At 40.6% G+C, this 22,968-nt stretch overlaps 2 protein-coding genes across 4 annotated transcripts in view; one reads left to right on the top strand and one right to left on the bottom strand.

Moving 5' to 3' along the window:
• The window catches only part of mapk8a (mitogen-activated protein kinase 8a), a 31,428-nt gene extending 23,356 nt beyond the window's left edge, over window positions 1-8,072 (bottom strand). The window contains exons 1-2 of one of the 3 annotated variants that reach the window (XM_034185183.1): window positions 7,858-8,072; window positions 1,240-1,406 (exon numbers count right to left, since the gene is read on the bottom strand). In XM_034185183.1, the coding sequence (XP_034041074.1) occupies window positions 1,240-1,406; window positions 7,858-7,866 (176 nt within the window). In that variant the 5' untranslated portion in view covers window positions 7,867-8,072. The remainder of the gene's footprint in view (window positions 1-1,239; window positions 1,407-7,857) is intronic. The other 2 variants (XM_034185184.1, XM_034185182.1) reach the window with 2 other exon arrangements.
• A 5,430-nt stretch (window positions 8,073-13,502) lies between these two features.
• ptpn20 (protein tyrosine phosphatase non-receptor type 20) overlaps window positions 13,503-22,968 on the top strand; it is a 72,590-nt gene continuing 63,124 nt past the window's right edge. Inside the window, exons 1-3 of the mRNA XM_034185187.1 lie at window positions 13,503-13,927; window positions 19,942-20,066; window positions 20,216-20,379. Coding sequence (XP_034041078.1) covers window positions 19,943-20,066; window positions 20,216-20,379 — 288 coding nt within the window. The 5' untranslated portion in view covers window positions 13,503-13,927; window position 19,942. The remainder of the gene's footprint in view (window positions 13,928-19,941; window positions 20,067-20,215; window positions 20,380-22,968) is intronic.

Genomic DNA, 22,968 nt, shown 5'->3' with positions numbered 1-22,968 from the left:
AAAACTGTAAAAAAGCATTGAAGTATGAGGAAGTGCAAAGAAGAGCCACTGGTATTTTTTGACACACAATATTAGCAACTGTGTGACAGTTTTCAGCCTCAGCTATAGTTTTAGATGTCTGTGTTATCGTTTCACTTGGGACAAAAACCATTTTAATCAGTGAAGTCTTGACTGAGAACACGAACACAGTCATGGGCTAAACAGCTACACAGTGAAATTGTGCGAGGCAAATAAAAAACACAGACTAAACCATTTCTTGTTGCCACCGAACAGGAAAAAATGCAATTTGAAGTGCCTGGTAGAACAGAGAGGATCCTTACAGAAATAAATGTGTGTATGCTTACATCAATAAATGGAAATAAGCTTTATAAAAATCAATTGATTATACAGGCAGCCACTTACCTTGGCATCCTGACCATTCAGCAGCAGTGTTCTTTACTTAAGCCTGATTGCTTCTACAGCAATTTAACTCTGTGGCCATGCAATCATGTCGACCTGGGCGTGACGCTTTCGAAATTCTCCATCGTGTTGGTGGGTGTCGCAATGCAATTTACCGCTGGAATAGTAGGGAGTGCGATGTGAAGAACAAGGCTGGGATTTTCTTTCTGCCTGCATTGCCTCTGGTGCTGGTCATTTTTTTCTGGATCAGTTTGTCCCTCAGCGACCTCCACATCTTTATACAATCATCAACCTCCAAACCAACGTTACGTACAATTTCCCTCCATGAATTACTGGTCATTTGAGTGTCTTTGTAGTTTATCGATGCCATGTTGTAAAGGTGGTCATATTTGCGGACTTTTCTACTTGATTCATGATCAAAATGCAGTCGGCATGGACACTGCAAAAACTTTTAAATATAATGGGAGATGAAGGAGTGAAACTGGAAAGGTAACCAATCACAGCCCTTGCGATCTTTGTTGTTCTGATGTATAGCTTTGATTTTTGAGAGGTGCACATCAGGCTACGGAGAAGTGCTCGGAGAGGGTTCACAGCAACGCAGAGGGCTCCGTGTGGCTACGGAGCTACGGAAACGGAGTAGCGCAAATCAGGCTTTAGTCACTAGAAGTCAGTTGTCGATGAGAGGCTGAGAGGCTGGACTGAGCCCCCCGTCGACAGTCAACTTGTAACAACTTACTGCCGAGCGGCATCTCCAAAAGAAAAGGAGGCTAATGTTTCCTCAAAAAGTTTGAGTTGAAGTAAGTCACCAGTTTTTACAGTGACTGAGACTGAAATACTCACCAGACGATCCCTTGTGCTCCTGAGCCGATGGGTCTAAGATTTTGGTACCGCTTCAGTACTGTGAATGTCGAATCCCCAACATCTACGGTGTAGAAGTCTCTTTCTCTTTTATTTTTATTCATGGTAAAATCTTCAATTATTGCTCTTGGTGCATCCAAAAACGTCCACTGTGTGCACAAAGACAGACACACGATTACAGAACTTGTGGAACTGCTATTAGAGGCCGCAACAGCTCCGCGAGCAGGCTGCTCAAAAATTAGGGAGTGAAATAAAGTCCCTGTTCCAGAGAAAGCAGAATCAGCAACTCAGCAAACACAGGATGGAAGATTTGATATCATCAGCAGCAGTGGCAGAACAGCAGGCAGCAGCAACATCTACTCCATCATACAAACATGAGTCTCAGAGTGACTGTGTCACGCTGGAAAATCAAACCCGGTGATAATTCCTGCCTGAAAGTTTGGGAGTTTGGACCCAGGCCCAGTTCTGCAAGCAGGTCATCCACAGGCACGTTAACTGGGTCAAGCTGCAGCAGGAGGCTCCAAAACCAGATAAGACTCAATGTGGGAGATGCCAACAGGCTTGCTGGGTGTATGAAGTCCCAGAACACTAAAATCAAAAATCAGTCCTGCTTTCTGTTCTTTTGGACTTACATAAGCAGCGCCTCCCGTTCTGTCAGACAGTACTAACTCACGGTGCATACGAGAGTGGCAACTGCCAGAATAAATGAGTCAGCTCTCCTTCTGTTCCTCAGACGTCACCAACACGTACATAACATCCACCTCCCTCGCAGCGTCAAAACAGACATGTCACTTCTTTTTATAAATCACGCAGGATGACAACTACACGCCTCTGACTTCTGGTGACTGACAATTATTGTGTGCTGTGAAATGCTTTGTGTTGCTTCCGAAATGTCCTTATTTTTCATATCTGCAGGAGGAAGTCTGGTCAGGGAGAGCATCACACGCTGAAAAAAGTGAAAAGGACCAACTTTTTAAAATGACTAATTTGTTGCACCTAAATTTGTTAGACTTTATTAAGGGATATTTAGAATTTGTTTAAAACCTTAAATTAGAAATGAAGAGTTCAAATGCAAAACCCAGTAAATCTATTTTTAATGGAGAAAAATGAAGTTTAAAATGGAAATTGCAAGGAAACATTAGAAAATGCACAGCTTTCCATAAATTTAATGAAAATGATACGGTGCATCCAGAAAGTATTCACAGCACTGCAGTTTTTCCGCATTGTGTTATGTTACACAGCCTTATTCCAAAATGGATGAATTTTTTTTTTTTTTTTCCAAAATTCTGTACACAATACCCCATAATGACAAGGTGGAAAATGTTTTGGATTTTTTTTTATTTATTTTTTTTAGATTTTTGTAAATTTATTATAAATAAAATACAAAAACTAAGAAACCATATGTGAATACGTATTCTCAGCCTTTGCAATGAAGCTCAAAATTGAGCTCAGGTTCATCCTGTTTCCACTGATCATCCTTGAGATGTTTCTACAGCTTAATTGGAGTCCATCTGGGGAAAATTCAGTTGATTGGACATGATTTGGAAAGACACACACCTGTACACATATAAGGTCCCACACCTGACAGTGCATGTCAGAGCACAAACCAAACATGAAGTCAAAGGAATTGTCTGTAGATCTCTGAGACAGGATTGTCTTGAGGCACAAATCTGGGGAAGGGTACAGAAACATTTCTGCTGCTCTGAAGGTCCCAATGAGCACAGTAGCCAGGATTCTTCCTAGAGCTGGCCGCTAAACTGAGTGACTGGGGAGAAGGGCCTTAGGGAGGTGACCAAGAACCCAATGGTCACTCTGTCAGACTTCCAGCATTTCTATGTGGAGAGAGGAGAAACTTCCAGAAGGACAACCATCTCTGCAGCAATCCACTATCAGGTCTGTATGGTAGAGTGACCAGACAGAAGCCACTCCTTAGTAAAAGGCACTGGCAGCCCACCTAGAGTTTAACAAAAGGCACCTGAAGGACTCTCAGACCATGAGAAACAAAATTCTCTGGTCTGATGAGACAAAGATTCAACTCTTTGGTGTGAATGCCAGGTGTCATGTTTGAAGGAAACCAGGCACCATCCCTACAGTGAAGCATGGTGGTGGCAGCATCATGCTGTGGGGATGTTTTTCAGCGACAGGAACTGGGAGACTAGTCAGGATTGAGGGAAAGATGAAAACCTGCTCCAGAACGCTCCTGTCCTCAGACTGGGGTGACAGTACATCTTTCAGCAGGACAATGTCTCTTAGCACACATTCAAGATATCAGAGTGGCTTCAGGACAACTCTGTGAATGTTCCTGAGTGACCCAGCCAGAGCCCAGACCTGAATCCGATGCTCCCCATCCAGCCTGATGGAGCTTGAGAGGTGTTGCAAAGAGAAATGGGTAAAACTGCCCAAAGATAGGTGCACCAAGCTTGTGGCATCATATTCAAGAAGACTTGAGGCTGTAAATGCTGCCAAAGGTGCATCAACTAAGTATTGAGCAAAGGCTGTGAATACTTATGTACATGTGATTTCTTAGTTGTTTTATTTTTAATAAATTTACAAAAATTTCAACAACAAAAAATGCTTCTTGTTCATGTCATTATGGCGTGTTGTGAGTAGAATTTTGAGGGGAAAAGTAAGTTATTCCATTTTGGAATAAGGCTGTAACATAACAAAATTGTGGAAAAAGTGAAGCGCCATGAATACTTTCAGGATGCACTGTACGTTCAAATTCTTTAAAATTTTGCACACTGATAGTTATGTAAACAGCCAAGTGCATATTGGCCTCAACTGTTGTAAAAAATGTGTTGTTTGGATTTACTGGGTGTTGCATCTGAACCCTACAAATATACTTTCAGACAAACTAATAAATTTAGGTATAACAAATTTTTAAAATTTGATCCATGGCTCACTGTTTTCTTTTTCAGATCACTGTTTAATTCATATTCCTGTTGTCAAATGAATTCAGATGGTTATAATTTGATGTAGCATGAACATTTTTAAAACAACAAAAATTCATTCACATTCTTATATTCAATCAGTGTGTGTCATGTGCAGCACCCAGTAAATCAGAATGGAGGGTTGCTGGCTTTTTAACTACTACTTCCTTTTAACAAGCTGGTTCAGTCTAATGGTTTAATGAATGGTTTCAGAAACCCAGCCATTCACACGACCTGCTGAAAATAACCAAAATACTTCAGAAATATTCAAACAAAAACAGCAGTGGGAATATATAGTACTGTGCATGTCATAAGTACCCAGTGTTTCTGTGATAATCTGATTTTTGTTTTGTTTTTGTTTTTTTTCTTTAATAGACCAAACAGGCAAAACTGTAATTTTCAAATGTTAATTTTAAAAATAAAATTTTTAATTTTGAAATTCTGTGTGTGTGTGTGTGTGTGTGTACATGCGTGAGAGTGTGCGTGATTTTCCTTAGTAAGTTCAATGTAAGTACATAATATAACTGTAAATACATTAAAAGTACATGGTTGACACAAGAAAGTGAAAACACTTATTTCCATTGTTGTTCATTTAAAAATCAAATGACAAACTAGAAGTAATAATGATATAAAGTAATAATGATGATAACAATAAAAGTGTGTATATGATAACAAGAACCTAAACAATTTATAAACACATTAACACAGTAAATTAACATTAAAAAATTACATATTTAACAGGAAATAAAAGGGTTGAGTTCTTCCTGTAAAAACTATTGAGGTCGAAGTTTCTAAAAACATTCTGGACTCACACTCTATTCCAACTCAGTCTAGAAACTTTGCAGAACTTATTATCACCCTTAAAAAAAATGTCACCTACCTATTTTATAAACACTACCCAATGTAGAGCTCGTGGATCCCCACAAGCAATGTGCTAGTTTAAATATATAAAGGCAAAGAACACTATTTTTGCTTGACTTTTCATACTTAAATCATTTGCAAAATCTTATATAACAATAGGGTGCAATTTCCGCCAGGGTTGTCTTCAATTCTAAATAACACACACAAAAAATTGATTTTTGTAAAATGTAGAATTTGGAATTTCCAGCAGGTCAAAGTCAGATATATTTCCCATTAGTCGGGGTATCGTGGGCAAGTCACCACAAATCCAGTGATATTTTAAACTTGTTTTCAGCAAACACTTTAATATTATATTTTCCTGTTGACTCTCTCTGTCCACTTTACAGCTTGCAAAATTAAAAGCAGAACAACAGTTTCCTTTTCCATATATGAGATGACAGCAAAACCACATTAAAACTGGACTATCACAAACATAATTAGCCTGAAAGCACGTTATTGTCATATCTAAATGTCAACAGAAGAATATAACAAACATAATGCACACATATTTTGCCGTATTGTGCAAAATCTGTTTGCATTTACGTAGCTTTGACAGTTACATGTCTCTGCTGTTTCAAGTGAAATACAAATAACAGAAATCTGGCCCTGAAATAGCTTGTTTTAAACTTTTGTGACATATGTCTCAGATGTTCCTATCTGGTCTGAGAAACACGCTGAGTTGGAGGGTTTAAAACCAGTGAATTGTGTCATTTTGTTTCAAAATAAATTTTCCAGAACAACTGTTCCATTTTCAACTGTTATAAAAGAGTGAATCATCTCTGGAACAACTGTTTCACTTAGCACGTGAGACCTTTTGAAACAGTGACAGGATTAACTGTTTAAGCACTTTAATACACAGAATAATTTTCTACAATAAAAGATTCATTTACTGTTTCAAACATTTCAACACAATGAATCATGAATCTTTTTCTGAAATATTCCTCTGATTTAGCTATGGTAGCTTTTTGAAGCAGTGAGTATTTTTGAAATCCATTTTTTACAGCCATTTTGAAATGCTAATGCATTTTCTATAGTAATTATTTAAATCAAAACTGCATTATTTTCTAAAAGAATTGCTTTATTTAAAAGGTACTGAGGGTGAAGGAAACAGCGAATCCTTTTCAGAAGCAATCAGATCATTTGGATCAAAGCTTGTCTTGTACTATGTGTGGAATATTACCGAAGGATGGGTGGGGGCGCAATTTAACATTTAAAAGGCAGATCAGCAAAGTTCTGTGAGAGTCCTCTTCCTGCAAAGGCCATGGTTATTTGGACGGCGGCCGTGTCCATAACTCTCATTTGGCTATTCGCACGGCAAGACTCTGGTGGCAAAACTTGGAACTACTTGTATAAACAAACATACTGCATTCAAGATGTCATTACTCCTTTAATATTTTTCGATTTTGATTTTTTTTTTTACTTGGCCGTGCCCATAACTCTCATTTGGCTATTCGCACGGCAAGACTCTGGTGGCAAAACTTGGAACTACTTGTATAAACAAACATACTGCATTCAAGATGTCATTACTCCTTTAATATTTTTCGATTTTGATTTTTTTTTTTACTTGGCCGTGCCCATAACTCTCATTTGGCTATTCGCACGGCAAGACTCTGGTGGCAAAACTTGGAACTACTTGTATAAACAAACATACTGCATTCAAGATGTCATTACTCCTTTAATATTTTTCGATTTTGATTTTTTTTTTTTTATTCGGCTGTGTCCATAACTCTCATTTGGCTATTCGCACAGCAAGACTCTGGTGGCAAAATGCCGAGCCTATTTGAACGGCGGCTGTGTCCATAACTCTCATTTAATGCAGTATGTTTGTGTGACCGCAGGACCTTCGTGGCCGGAACGGCGATGGGATCGAACCCGGACGGCTCGCACTCAAGAACATTCCTCTGCCAGGTCAGCCAAAGGGGAATTCCCCGTTAGCCAAGCTAGCGGGAACGTCTTTTCAATCAGGACCCGGGACCTTCATCCCACTACATTTGTAGTTCCAAGTTTTGCCACCAGAGTCTCGCCATGCTAATAGCCACTTCCTTCTGCAAAAAGGGGGCGTGGCCAGTCGCATCTTATTTTCATTTAAAGTCACAGGAAGACAAACAAGACATTTCTTTGAGATCTGAAAATAGTACATTAATAGATAGCGAATATTTTTAACTAAAGACTGTAATACTGGTTTTTAAGGCATCCGTGACTTGCTGAAAAGGTGCAATATGACCCTTTGGAGCTCATTATGGAAACAGATAGGTTGTCTTTTGTGCGCTCACTAGAAGATGATACAGCTCGTTTCCCATCTCCAGTGATCAGCAGCGCAGGACGTATCGATTGGCCGCAGACACCGAGCCCTTATTACTTTCCACCGGCGGTGACTTAACCTTGGCCACGTGACCCCACGTCCTGTCCACGGCGAAGGTGTCCGACAGGCGGGTCTACCAAAGCCTCTGGAAAGAGCGTGCACGCTCAGAATGACACCATCAGGCATTATATTAGGGTTACGAGCAGCCACATGACGAGACGTTATCGGGCCTGTTTGCACCGCGCGCAGACGATCACAGCCGAAAAGCGCTGCGTAATTACAAATGACATCAATGGGCTTTTTTCTTTCTTTCTTTTTTATTGATTTGTTTCATTTTGGGTGGATTGTCAGTGAGTGAAGAGACAGCGTAACGCCCCTCAACACCAACCGCAGCGTACACGAAGCCGCACACGACCCTCCCCCACAGCCAAACAATAAGCGCGTCCGAGGAGCGAATCCTCATCTTACCTCCGTCATCAAATCAATCCACCGGCTCCCCGGCGCTCCGATCACTGGCCAAACGTTCTGGAGCAGCGGACTGCTTCTTTTTATCCGCCACGAGCCTCACAAACACATGACCTCAACAATTTTACTCGCCTTCGTTTCCATCTGGCTGCTCCTGACAGGCCGGGACGCGCAGTGCGCACAGGGCATGCGTCCTACCGGCACGTCACTCACCCACAGGGACCCGCCCACCACCTCCACCAAGCTTCCTCCATCCACATCTATCTATCTATCTATCTATGTCATTGTTTCCAATTTTTTGGTGTATAAAGGTGACAAAACAGCTATGTTTTTCCTTCCTTCCTTCCTTCCTCCCTTCCTTCCTTCCTTCCTTCCTTCCTTATTTTGATTTCTCCTGTCAAGACGCAGTTTGATGGGTTGATTGATTGATTGCTTGATTGATTTGGCAAAATACTTGATATAACAGTGACAATATACATACATATACTTGCCGAGAACGGCACTAAAAAGCACAGACTTATTTCGATAGTGATCCCCATGACAACACAGAAAAACAAATAACAGACATTTTTTAAAAAAACAGGAATTACTTAAAAATGGCTACAAGGCCATCTATATACACACATTAATAAAATACAAAAGTATTATGATCTTCTGACAAAACCTGTGACATAAGAAAAATATTTGAGTTGTCTGTTGTTTCTATTTTTGTGACTGGTTTCTTTCATTCTCTTTCTCCCTTTGTTTAATTCTACTTTTTGTCTAGTTCTTTACGTTTTGGTTGCTCCATCCTGTTTATTTGCTCCTTTATTTCTAATATAGTCACTCTGTTTTTTTGTTTGTGTCATTACTGTCTTTCCTTCTGCACTTCTTCCCTTCCTTCCTTCCTTCCTTCCTTCTTTTAGCATTTAGTTACTTAGCGAATTACTATATTGGAGTGTTTCATATAACCCTTTTCATTACTGCAATATCTGTCGTAATTATTTTAATTGGACATACACACACACACATATATATACATATATATATATATATATATATATATATATATATATATATATATATATATATATATATATATATATATATAAAATCTCCCTTTGCTACTCTCTTCTTCATCTTTCACCACAAGAACCTTAACCACCTCTACTCCTTGTTCAAACCCATGTATGTCATCTTGCTCCAACTAACTTTCATTCCCTTTCTCTCCAGAGTGTATCTCCGCCACCCAGGCTCATCACAACTTCCTCTATCCTCTCCCTACAGACATGGGCACAATTTGGTGGGTGATAGGGAGGACATGTCCCCCCCACCTTTTCAACCAGAAGGGACAGAATATGGCATGCCCCCCCCACCTTCTGACATATATGTGTGTACTTGAAACATGCTATGCCAGTCTTATGCGCAAACCATGTCAGTCTTATGTGCAAAACCATGTCAGAATAGTATCTTTGTTTCTACAAGTTTGTATTTTTAGCAGCATTGACTTGTTTAGCCTATCATTCTTTTTGAGTTCTACACATGTGGCGATACCTTATTTACACCAGGTTGTTAATAAACTCAATGTTGGCTATTCTCAGAATAAAGTACTTATATCCACATTTCAAATTGCATAAGTCAAATGGTGTTCACTTTATGGTCTTCTCTACACATTAAAATTACTGTTCTGGATGCTCAGAATGCATCTGAGCTTACTTATTTATTTTAAATTGCGCTCTTGCCTACAGATCACAATGTCACCTGCAAAGATCATAGTCCATGGAGATTTCTGTCTGATCTTGTCCATCAACCTTTACATTGCAAACAAGAAAGGGCTCAAAGCCAGTCCTTGATGTCATCCCACCTCAATTCAAGTCAGTAAATTTATATAACGCCAAATCACAACAAAGCTGCCCCAAGGCACTTCACAGGGGTAGTAGGGTCTAACCTTACCAACTCGCCTGAGCAAGCACATAGACAACAGTAGTAAGGAAAAACTCCATCTGGTGTTTTGAGGAAGAAACCAGACAGGACAGACAGGACTCAGAGGAGTGACCCATTGCTTAGGCCATTCAAACAGTTACAACGTTACAAGCAGTTTTTTTAAAACAAGCATAATGATGCAAAGTCCATCATTAAGGCCAAGCCCATAGAATCCAAGGTCTAGAGTTGGATGGGATATTTCACAGTCCTTGGCAGGGCTATTGTTGACCATGTTTTTAGTACGTAGTATGTAGCATCAGCCTTGGTAGTAAATGCAAGGAAAAATGGAAAACAGATATTGAGTCTTTAATCTGGACTTGAATGACTCCAGAGAATCGGACTGTTTATCCCAGCGGGCAGATCATTCCATAAAAACAGGTGCATGATAAGATAATGCTCTGTGGCCTGCTGATTTGTTACTTGAGGCCAAAATGCAGCCACTGGGTATGCCGAAGGCTTTGCAGTGGTCCATCCATCTGTCTGCCTGTGCTCAGTATAAGTCCAGTCTTGTTACTGCCAGGGTCTTCAAATTCAAAGGGACATTCTTGGGACACTGACCTTGGACAAGTTCAAAGATGGCTATCCTTGAACTATTACAAGGGCTAAAAAGGTCCCATTCTTTCTACACCCCCTTTCATTATTACATGCTCATACATCCAAGGGTATTTTAGCATTGCATTATATTTTTTATCCTTAGGGACACATAGCCATCCTGCATCCTGAGATCACAGAGCTCGAGCTGATGCATAAGGTTTAATTAGGTCATGTTATGTGTCGGACGCAGCCCGGAGAACCGACCAGCGTTTGAAGGACCCAGTATAAAATAAACACAGCACGGTACAAAGGATAACAGAGTTTAATGAACATAACAGTGCTGTGAAAAAATACAAACAAATAAGTGCGCGGGCTGGCGTGGCGGATTTGCGGTGTGCTCCCAGCAGCACAAAACGGTCCGGAGCCAGAACCAGTTCGGACCCAAGGACCCCGCCGACACCCCCCAGGTGACCGCGACAAACCGAGTCTGTGAAAGAAGGAATCCTTATGTGAGTCCACACTCAACACACAGAGAGACCACTCAAAGGTGTACAAACAGCAAACACTTCCTGGCTTAATTGCAAATCAGCTTCCCACCCTGCAGGCATAGAACACCCTGTTCACAAAACTCCACTGCAGTGGAAGCTGATTTAAACGACCAACATACAGCTCAATATAATAAAGGTGTGAGGGACACCACATTTACTGACTGTATAAATGTTAGTCACAAAATCTAACGTACCTCAGGAAGTGTGCTGACGAGCGTGAGACCTCACCCCCTCCTCTTTCACAGACCATGCATCAAACCTGGACGTTCTCTGCATCCACTGATGATGAGATGGCTCTTGAGACGACGATCTCACCCGTCTGGTCACAAGGTCGAGTCTCTGGCAAATACACACTGTGTACTCCAGTCTTAAATGCCACCATGTTCCAATCCATGTAGATGCACCACAGCTGTGAGTCCTGACGAGCCGCAGGTGATCAGCCTCAGGTGATCAGGGTGAGGTCCTGATAAACTCAGCTACACAGCCACTCAGTCCCAAATGCAAGCCACCTGGAAGGAAAAACAAAAGACAGGACAGAAAACAGAAACAAAAGGCAGCCAGGCCCCCCCAGCCATACAACAGGTCAACTAGGTAGGGAGGTGCTAGTCTGTGAATTATTTTATAAGTTAGTAATAAAACCTTAAAATCAGACCTCACATAGATAGGAAGCCAGTGAAGTAACATTTTAGCCTTCTCTATACTTCTGCCTCAGCTCTCTTAATTCCGTGTACCATGGAGCGGCTAATGCTGATGAACATCCTGTTCGTCAGCATTTTGTAAGGTTGCAAAGCAGTTTACAACCAGTTACAAACTATTTCTTGTTGCAATTAAATTTTGAACATGTTCAAAATGTTGGCAAGCCGTTATAACACGTATTGCTAAAGTTTTGCTGTAGGTTCACAACCACTCTCTGACCCAAACAGTCTTCCTTTTCTTCTTCCTTTCTTCTTTTTCTTCCTCTTTTTTCTTCTCTTCTGCTGCAGGATAGCGGCAGCAGCAACCAGACAAAGCAATTCTTCTTGAAGGGCAGAAGCATGTTGGGCTTCTTCCTTACATAAATTTAAAATCCATCTTCTATATCTTCTATATAGCTTTGACACCAAAGTCTTCTGAGCTCTGTCCTCTACAGTGGTCACGAGAAATCTGAATACTGAGGAGGGTTTGATTTGCCTGATATTCATCTGGTATTTTACTAGGAGTTGGAAAACATTCCCAAACAGTGGCAAATACTTGCTAATTGTCGCAAGCACTATCGCTAACATATGCTAATAGTTGCTAATGTTTGACTAAATTAGAAATCAGGCGTTCGGTTTCCATTTCCCCATCGTTTTTGAGACGCTTTTTTTTAAAATATTTTATAAATGAAAGAATTTGTACGAAATTAGAAATAAGGCGTTCAGTTGCCATTCCCACATCGTTTTTGAGACAATTTTTTAATTTTTTTTTTATAAATCAAGGAATTTGTACAAAATTACAAATGAGGCGTTCAGTTTCCATTCCCACATCGTTTTTGAGACAATTTTTTTTTTTTTTTTTTTTATAAATCAAGGAATTTGTACAAAATTAGAGGCGTTCAGTTGCCATTCCCACATCGTTTTTGAGACAATTTTTTTTTTTTTTTTTTATAAATCAAGGAATTTGTACAAAATTAGAAATGAGGCGTTCACTTTCCATTCCCACATCGTTTTTGAGACACTTTTTTATTTTTTAATTTTGTAAGTCAAAGAATTTGTACAGAATTAGAAATGAGGCGTTCACTTTCCATTCCCACATCGTTTTTGAGACAATTTTTTAAATTTTTTAAATCAAAGAATTTGTACAAAATTAGAAATAAGGCGTTCAGTTGCCATTCCCACATCGTTTTTGAGACGCTTTTTTAAAAAATTTTAAATCAAAGAATTTGTACAAAATTAGAAATAAGGCGTTCAGTTGCCATTCCCACATCGTTTTTGAGACGCTTTTTTAAAAAATTTTAAATCAAAGAATTTGTACAAAATTAGAAATAAGGCGTTCAGTTGCCATTCCCACATCGTTTTTGAGACAATTTTTTAATTTTTTTTATAAATCAAGGAATTTGTACAAAATTAGAAATGAGGCATTCGGTTTCCATTCCCACATCGTTTTTGAGACACTTTTTTATTTTTTAATTTTGTAAGTCAAAGAATTTGTACAGAATTAGAAATGAGGCGTTCACTTTCCATTCCCACATCGTTTTTGAGACGCTTTTTAAAAAAAATTTAAATCAAAGAATTTGTGCAAAATTAGAAATGAGGCGTTCACATTCCCACGTTTTTGAGACACTTTATTTATTTATTTATTGCTCTGAGCTGACGCTGCAGTAGATGTTGCAAACGATCCCGTGGCCGTGGGTCTGTCTCCACGCGCCACCGTGTCACACTACGGCAGCGCGTGCACGCGGAGCCACGCTCGGAGAGGAAATGTGACCGGTGAATGAGGACGCTGGCTCAAATCACGTTATAACTTTAAACTGGCCGTCGTGCGCCCTCCTCCGACGGGCCGGAGCCGTTATTTATGGCCGTGCCTGCGCACAGACCCCGGCGGGCCCGTAGAGCCGCAGCAAGTCTTCTTACCCCGTGCTGGAGGAAAGTCCGCAGCGTGATGATCATGATGGAGGAGCAGGCGCAGCCCTTCAGCACCAGCTCTCCGGACGAACTCCTGCGTCCTTCCCAGACGTCCCCGTAGCGCATCGAGCGCCGCCGGCTGTGCGCCGCACCTTTGGGCGTCTGAAGGATTTAGTTAAATCGGTGCTGCTGATCTGACGGCGGCCGCTATTGGTGGCTCTACCTGTCACTGTCAAAAGGCGAGGATAAGCCAATTAGGCGTTTTAAAGGCGAGAAGCTAAGAATAGTCAGAAGTTTTCGATCCTCAATAGAGCAGAAGAAGGGGCCAGCATGTGAACTTCATGTCAGTGATGGACACCTGGAACACTGAGGACATCAAAACAGCAATGCGATGATCACAAGGATGATCCTGGACCCGTGTTTGGAGCACTGAACATAAAACAGCAGGTAACGTCCCCTAACATGATCTTTAGATTGATCTTGTTTCCTGACAGTGTGATGATCGAGTTCGAATTTGATTGGAAATCAGATCAAACCTCATCCAGACCAGAAACAGCAAGTCAACATTCACATAAGTGCCGCTGTGACGATGTGCACCTTTTGGGGTCCAGTATTCAGGCCTGTTTAAAAAAAATAAAAAATACACCCACTGCTGTAGTCATTGATGATGAAGATCCTAAAGGAGCACATTGTCCCAAATTCTCCACACTGCAGCTTCATGTCTGTGTTTCTCTGAATCATGTGTCTGTCTGCTCCAAATACTTATACAGTGGACTTTAAAAGCCCCATATCCATCTACAGGGGCATTCAGTAGAGAGCATTCATCTGCCAAGGTGAAGCAGGTTACGCAAACCCCAACCAATTCCTTGAAACAACACATACTGAACATAACACAGCAGAATTTCTCCTCACACGAACATGATATATGCAGGTATATTTCAAGAAACAAACTGAAGGCAAAAAGTAACATCAGCATGAGAAAACACAATTTTTAGAAGGATAACCAAAATATGGAGAAAAGTGGAATATGGCAACATATAATACCACCAACTTATCCAGATTCTAAGTGTATTTAAGTTGTGGTTTCTGGGATGTACTGATAAAAAGTTCTATAAACGTGCAGAGTCCAGTGTCCATTGTTCTGTCTTTGCTTTGCAAAGTGAAATATTTCTGCTATTGTGTGAGTGATTGCTCTTTGGGAAAGTGAAGAAAATGTATTTTTGTCTTTTGAGAAACTTTTAAGATTTAAGCCTGACAAAAGCCCAAATTGATACAGTACATCCTGTAAACAATGTTCAACAAATTCCCACCTTATTTTATTCAATTTTTGCAAGTCTACACCGACTTCTATCCAAACTACTCAGTATTGCATGTTTCTAAACATTAAACATCCACGTACTTAGATATAAAAAAAAAAAAAAGAGTTCTGTCCCAATTTTTTGAATGGGAAATAGTGCAAACAAAGGAAAATGTGGATGCAACTCAAAAATAATTCCTGGATGCACTCCTATATCAAATTTTATTGGGTTCTCTCTTAGCCATCGCTCCAGTAAGTTTCATGAAAAAGCATAATTTTATTAAATGAGTCTGGTAATACTAACATAACCTCCTTGGTTGAGATAAATTTCATAAACATACAAGGCATCACGGTGAAAGCAGCACCTTGCTGCCGACAGCAATGTTTTTGACTTTGTTTGATGTCATCACGTGAGGTCATCGATGTCAGAGGTCCAACACATTTGTTATCATCAGGAGAGCAAATGTTTGCACAGAAAACCGAGTTTCAATATCTGATCTAATTCCTGAGATATGGTCATTAATTATTTTAGATGGTGACCTCTGATTTGGCCTTGCTCTCAGACCTATGACCTTGATATGATCTGTGTTCTGAGAGGACAGTCCACTGAGTTTTCCTGCCAAGTTTGATTGAAATTGCTCTTTGTGTTTTGATGATATCGCTGCGGATAGACAAACAGACATGACCATAACCGTACAAAAGTAAAGTTCATCAGGCAATGGCTTGTTTGTAAAATTGAAAGGATAAGTTTTTAGTTTTCATAAGCCAGTGGTTACCAAGCTTGCATCTTGAGACACCAGATACTGCACATTTTCCGTTTGTCCGATATACTCAGATCTCATTATCCAAGTCAGTAGGTTTTTCCAGCAACTGAATTAATTGTGCGGTCAAAGACTTTGTAAGCTTTCTAAGTCTATTATGATCTAATTTTAAACAGTGGTGAGCACAGTTCAGCTAAAAGTTTGCTTTGATAACCACTAATCTGCTAACTGAATAATAAACTGTGACACCACTAAACCACTAAAACATTTAGCTGAAGCCACCAATGACCAGTAAACATGAACTTTCCTTAATTGAATTTGTCTTTTACTTGCTTTTTCATGCATTTATTTTCCATTCCCACTTAAGGGTCAAAGGGAGGGTGGGCGGGTCTGGAGCCCATTCCAGTGGTCTTTAGACAAGAGGCAAGGTGCACCCTGGAGAGGCCACCAGTCTATCACAGGGCCGCAACAGACAAACTCACATTGACAACGTTTCCAGTTCACCTCGACTGCATTTTTTCGAAGTGTGAGGAAGCTGGAACACCTGGAATGCACATGGCGAGGACATGTGACCTCTACACAGAAAGGACATGGTGGGAAGCAATCCCACAACCTTCTTACTGCGAGGCAACCATGCTAACCACTAAGCCACTGTGCAGGCCAGCTTCTTATTCTTCTTGGTTTCTTTTAAACTGGCTTTAAAACCCTTAAAAACAAACCTAAAGAGCTGAAATTTTAATATGTCGGTGTTGAAGGTTTAGAATGCAGAGATCAAATGATCATCAAGATGGACATAAATAATTAAATGAACAAACAAAATTAAGCAGTCGTTTACAAACTGCAGTTTATTCACAGTCCAGAATGTATTAAATTAATAATAAATTTCAAGAACTGAAGATACACATGGAAACTCATTATAATCATTTAATTAAGGCACTGGCTACAGGTATGGGAGACATAATGTTTCTGATTGGCTGATCATCGTCACGTGACAACCACTGTCTCATCTAATTTGTTAACCCCACAGACTGTGTTTTTTAGTTAACCCTGACCCTAAAGCCCCTCTCACAGAGATAGCGTATTTGTGGGGTTTAGAGGCACGTGTAGCACTCGCCACCAGCTCGCCACTATCTGCCACAAACATGTCACACAATGCTACATGGTTACTGACACTTGCCAGGGTGGGTCGAGTGTTTTGAACATGACCAAAACACTCACGACAGATCTTCAGTTGTCACTCTTTTACGCCTTACACTCGACGCACACACCGCCTGTGTGAGACACCAGAAAGCACTCAGTTGCTCAGAAACTCCAAATCCATGATAAAACAGAAAAAAATAGAGATAAAAGTTGATAAAACGCAAGCCAGGAAGTAGCAGACGATGCCATGGTTGGGGTGTGGCCTAGGGTTGGTTTATACAGCAGTCACATGCAGCGCACGTGCAGTTAAACATACTGGACACACACCGGCAATTACCGATAGCTGCCATTAACACTCCACACACACACACCTTCTGTGTGAGAGGAGCTTAAGGGACTTGAAAATGTCCTCTTGCATGCAAATGTTTGTTATAACGTGTTGTACAAACCTGTAGAATTCATGTTTTGGGAAATGCTAGTTCTTTTAATTAAAGTAGTTACCTGTACTATGATTGACCTCCTAGTCCTCTATCATGGTGATGCTAGTAAACTTTCTGGGGAATGTTGATTTTGCCGATTGGATTAATTTATACGTGTCACCGGGAACAAACTTACAAACATTTTAGACTGTTATGACTTAAAGTTAGCATAACTATGGTTTTTAGCGTTAGGCGAAAAGCTAATCCGCTAATGAAAAGAAGTTAGCTTTGCTAATTAGCTGTTTGATAAATTGTTCTCATCGCTGAAAACACTGGCATTCAGGATATTACAGCGATTAAGTTGAAGATACGAGGTCTATTAGATAATAAACCGACCCTTTTATTTTTTTTTTAACTATATGGATTTGAATGACGTGCGATTCCACCAATCATGCTTGAACCCTCGTGCGCATGCGTGAGTTTTTTCACGCGTCGGTGACGTCATTTCCCTGTGGGCAGGCCTTGAGTGAGATGTGGTCCAGCCCTCTCGGCTGAATTCCTTTGTTTCACACGCTGCTCGAGACGGCGCGCGTTGCTTTATCAAAATTTTTTCTGGACCTGTGAGGAATATCCGAGTGGACACTATTCGAGAAATTCAGCTGGTTTTCAGTGAAAAGTTTAACGGCTGATGAGAGATTATGGGGTGTTTCTGTCGCTGTAAGGACTTCCCACGGAGCGGGACGTCGCGCAGCGCTTCCAGGCGCCGTCGTCGGCCTGTTTCGACCTGAAAACATCCTAATTTAAGGCTTAATTCACCCAGGACGTCGTGAGAGAACAGAGAAGATTCAGAAGAGGCCGGCATGAGGACTTTATGCGGACATTCCACTGTTTAAGGACGTTTTTTAATGAAAGACGTGCTCGCAAATTCGACTCGGCGAATCTGTGTGCGCCGCGACAGGAAAAACACCTCCGTTTTGAAAACCATTTGTAAAATTCAGACGGCTTTTGATGGCTTTCAACATGTGAGTAACTGAGAAATTGTTTAACAGCTTGGGCATGTTCCAACTTGCCCGTTAAGGTTTCCAACGGAGGTGTTTTTCCTGTCGCGACCCCCCGCGGTCGGGTCCGGCCCGACATGCGACTCTGTCTGCACGTTCTTTCATTACAAAATGTCCGTTAACAATGGAATGTCCGAATAAACTCCTCATGCCGACTTCTTCTGAAAGTTCTCTGTTCTCTGACGACTTCCTGGGTCAACAGAGCCTGAAATGTGGAAGTTTTCAACTTGAAAAGGCGAGACGCTGCCGCCTCGAAGCGCAGATCGCCGTCAGGCACCGTGGGCCATCCTTACAGCGACACTACCAGACCAAAATCTCTCATCAGCCGTTAAAATTTTTACTGAAAACCAGCTGAATTTATGGTGTCCACTCAGTTGTGCCTTACAGTTTTGAAAAAATTTTGATCAAACAAAGCAGCAGTCTGAGCCATTCATAAACAATGAAAAAACGACGAGAGGGTGGGCCACTCCTCACTCAAAGACTGCCCACAGGCGAATGACGTAACCGACAGGCGTGAAAAAACTCTCGCATGCCCACGAGGGTTCAAGCATGTCTGATGTAATCACACGTGATTCAAATCCATATGGTTTTTGAAAAAAATAATAAGGTCAGATACTTTTCTAATAGACCTCGTATAGCAATGTTTTTCTGGATGCTGAAAGAACCAGAATGTGTCAGACTTGTTGGAGGCAGCTAAATGCTGAGGGGAGCTGAGCGAGCTGCGGCCTCAACTTTATCTAAAGTCTGGGTCTTTTAGTGAAGCTTAGGGCTAGTGGCTGGCGATCACCTTAGTATTTCTTCTGGTTTTCTTGTTGCTTAATGCTGACAAATTATACTGTATTTGTTGTCTTTCTGATGCCTGATTCTGTTTTTTCTCTCTGTTTGAGGTGTGACTCCATCCAGAGATGGATGTGTTGTGTACTTCTGCAACCCGCCCATCCTGTGCATGGCATAATTTCCTGTATATTTGTTTTGTAAATTGTGTTGGTAGCATGGCCCAAGCAGAGGGTCACCCCTTTGAGTCTGGTCTGCTTGAGGTTTCTTCCTCAAATCATCAGAGGGAGTTTTTCCTTATCACTGTCGTCTATGTGCTTGCTCTAGGGGTTGGTAAGGTTAGACCACTCGTGTGAAGTGCCTTGAGGCAACTTTGTTGTGATTTGGCGCTATATAAATGAAAATAAGTTGATGTTGGAACTACATGCACAACATATCTGTTCTAAAATCAGAATCACTGGCAGCATGGTGCGGAGTCACTACTCTTCCTGTAGCTTTACACCTGTAGAAACCTGCTGAAGTTTGTGTGAAATGTGCATGGGTGGGAGCACCTGGCAGGGTTTTTCACATTTCTTCATGGGGCCTTTCAATTTACAGGAGAAAAAAAAGCCTGTAGGGTTTCTTCTATACTTCATGTCATTGAAAACAAATCATCACTGATTTTGAAAAATTGTCGTGTGCAGCTGTCCAAACCTCATCCTGTCAGGTTTGTCACACCTGGTTTTTCATTCTGGTGTCTATATGTTATGTTTTACATATTTTATGTTGTACTGTTATTTTATCTGCACCGGGAGCTCTGTGTGGATTAGGAAGGACAGTAACTGAAGATTCACAAGCATTATGTTGAGCATCATTCATGAGCAGCAAAATTTGGCAAAGAATTCAGACAAAAAAAAAAATCCAATATCCCCGTTTTTGGTACCAATATATGTGTGGGGTTGGGTTTTTTTCTGTATATATTTATTATGTGAGTGTGCATACATCCTCAGGTACATGCTTGGAATGTGTGCAGGATGAGCAGCACATTTGTGACTTTAGCTGAAGTTCTGGAGGCACGAGGGGGCCCCCTGCTGGAGGAGGAGGTGTGGTCCCTGCTGTTGGGCACTGCAGAGTCCTTAGTGGATGTATCCTATAAGGGTAAGAAATAACCTTAACCTTCTGTGCACATCACATCACAACACCAGCACGCTGTTATCAAGTAAATGTGTATCCTGTAAAAGTATATTCCTGCACTGTAGAATACACAGCATTACTTACATCATGGACTTCCTATTTTGTCTTTTCAGGTCACAACAATATGTGCAATATCATAAGCCCCACCTCCTTGCTGCTGTCAGCCGCTGGTACTTTAGCTTTTAAGAACTGTGGCCTATCAGATGAGGTGTCTACCTTCACCGCGCCGGAGATGTTGCAGGGCCGTGCCAGCTCAACCAAACCTGCCACGGAGAGGGTCAGTGCACACCGAGACCTCCAACCGTACCTCGAAACCATAGACTAAATTCTACAAAATGTTTTTAACATCAGTTATTTGAAGTGATGCAGTGACTTGGATACATTCCAAGTGTGACAAATCTCAGGATGTCTCAAGGACACCAGAGAGGTGAAAACCCGACATCTAGTGGAACAGATGTGGAACTACTGCCCTGCTGTCCACTTAACGAGAAGTCACTCAACGCTCTGCACACTAAGATATAAGGTTACATTAAGAATTATGAATATTGATTGTCAGCAATACATATAGAAAGCTTTGAGGGATTACACATAATTAAGGGATTTAAAAAAAAAAAAACTATATATGACTTCATATTGTGACTTGTTCATCTGTTCCAGAAATTAGTCATCTTGAAACCTTAACCCAAGTAATTTTCCTACCAAGTATGGTGAAAATCCATCCAATCTTTTTTATTATTATTATTTTGTTGTCTCTCTCTCACACACACAGACACATCTGTTACCACCATGACGGCCCTACGATCATTAGATGTAATAATAATATTAACAGATTGAATTTTATTTAGAGCAGACTCACTTTAAAAACTGAGTGTTAGCTGGAGCAGCCCGGCGAGGGAAGCTCCAAATTTCCCAAAAGCAACTCTGAAGAAGCCTCTGTTGGTGAGACAGAAGGACCTCAGTTGCTGGAACTCTCCTGCTTTTATATTTATAAGAATTGAATTACAGGACCACCTGATTATTTTCTTTAATTAATAAGTAAAATGATAGAAATTGGTTTCCTATTCAATTAATTTACAATCAGTTTAAAGCTGTGCTGCCTTTCAAATTTTTAAGATTTAAGTCATAAAAGGAATTTTCTTTGGCACCACTATAATTTGACAGTAAAACTCAAATATAATGGATTCAGGTGAATCAGCGAATTTTGTCCGTTATAAATGAAATTATATGCATAAAGCGGACAAAATCCGTTATATGTATGTAATGGATTAGTTACAGTCAAGAAGCACTGAAGGATCTACGGTGAATCCTTAATCAGGACCTGCCTCATTTAATGACCAGGTCAACAATTCCTCTTAAAAAATAAATGCCAGCCTTAAATAAGCAGCAGACATTATGTGCATTAAAATGATTACATTTGGTTGAGTCACTCTTTTTTCTAATTTTGTCCGCTGTGCACAGGTGGTATCTTAAAATCCTAAACCCTGATTTATGCTTCTGCAGCTCTATAACTCCGTGCCATGCAATGACGTTGATGTGTGTGACGGTTTTAAAGTTCTCTATCGTGTCTTTATGCAGTTTTTCTGGATTTTTGTAATGGATTTTCTTGAGAATTTGTCTCTCAGTGAGCTCTTCTTTCCACAACCTCCAAATCACAATTCTCTCCATGAATCGTGGGTATAATTAGCTGCACACTGCAAAAACTTTAAAAATATGACAGGAGAGGAAAGAGTGAAAACGTAAAATTGATCACAGCCTTTTGCAGTGTCTGATGTAGCAGGTGCATGTCAGACCGTAGGTCCCGTCAGTTTGAAAAATAATCGGCGAGTGCCAGTGCTGAACTTTAATCCTTTTCCTCCCAGGCAAAATTATATATATATATATTTTTTTTTTTACACATTTTACAAGCTTCATGTCTTGACAGTAGCAAGGGTCCCATTTTGACTTAAATGGGAATTGGTCTGTAATTCATGCAGATACCGTTTTTCCACAGTAGGTTCTGTGATGACTGATATGTGCACAACTTAATCACTGGTCTTATCAGACAGTTAAGACCGTCTGATAAGACAGCAAAGGCAGCAAAGTACAGAAGAGTTGGGAGGGGTTAATTTCGTACCACTGTTACTGTGCACGTCCAGACTGCTCTGTGCGGTACACGAGAGGGGTTTTTAATGGGAATGCATTGCAGCCGGAAAGGATATTTTGCCCCATGTGAGCGAAAATCCGTTATACAAAATCCATTATATACAGTGCTTATTACATGGAAAACCCGACCCAGTCTCACAAGTTTCTTTCGTACTCCCGTCACAAAAGGAATCACATTTTTGTGACGGTTTGATTTTATGTTACTATTACTAAGCCTACGCCTCCCCCTAACCATAACCATAACCTAACCCTACGCCTCCCCCTAACCATAACCATAACCTAACCCTACCCCTTCCCCTAACCCTAACCATAACCCAGACCCCCCTGCTTCACTTTTCATTTCATGCTTCCGTCACGGAATGTATTCGAATGAATTTGTGTTCCCATTACGAAAACATGGCACTTTTCGTGACAATATTACGAACCAATAGATTAATGTATATTTTATGGTGCTGAATCACAACATGCCGTGAGGTATGGCAGAGAAAACCACACAAAACCACTGGGACTTTTGTTTTTGTCCGGTAAGTGCGAATATGCGGTTTATACAGTGATGGTTTAAGTGAGTTTTACTGCATTTATTAGCTTTTAAGTAGGGTGTTGATAATATGACATTTCCAGTATGATCAAAATTCACTTTGTCTAGAAAAAATTAAAAAGAACAGACGTGCTTGAACTAGCGACCCATACACTCTGTGATCGTGACCACAGCAACATCATACAT

This window comes from Thalassophryne amazonica, chromosome 13 (assembly GCF_902500255.1).
Source record: "Thalassophryne amazonica chromosome 13, fThaAma1.1, whole genome shotgun sequence".
NCBI classification, from domain to species: domain Eukaryota; kingdom Metazoa; phylum Chordata; class Actinopteri; order Batrachoidiformes; family Batrachoididae; genus Thalassophryne; species Thalassophryne amazonica.
The sequence above is the reverse complement of the archived record's forward strand: the minus strand, read 5'-3'. Positions and strand labels throughout refer to the sequence as shown.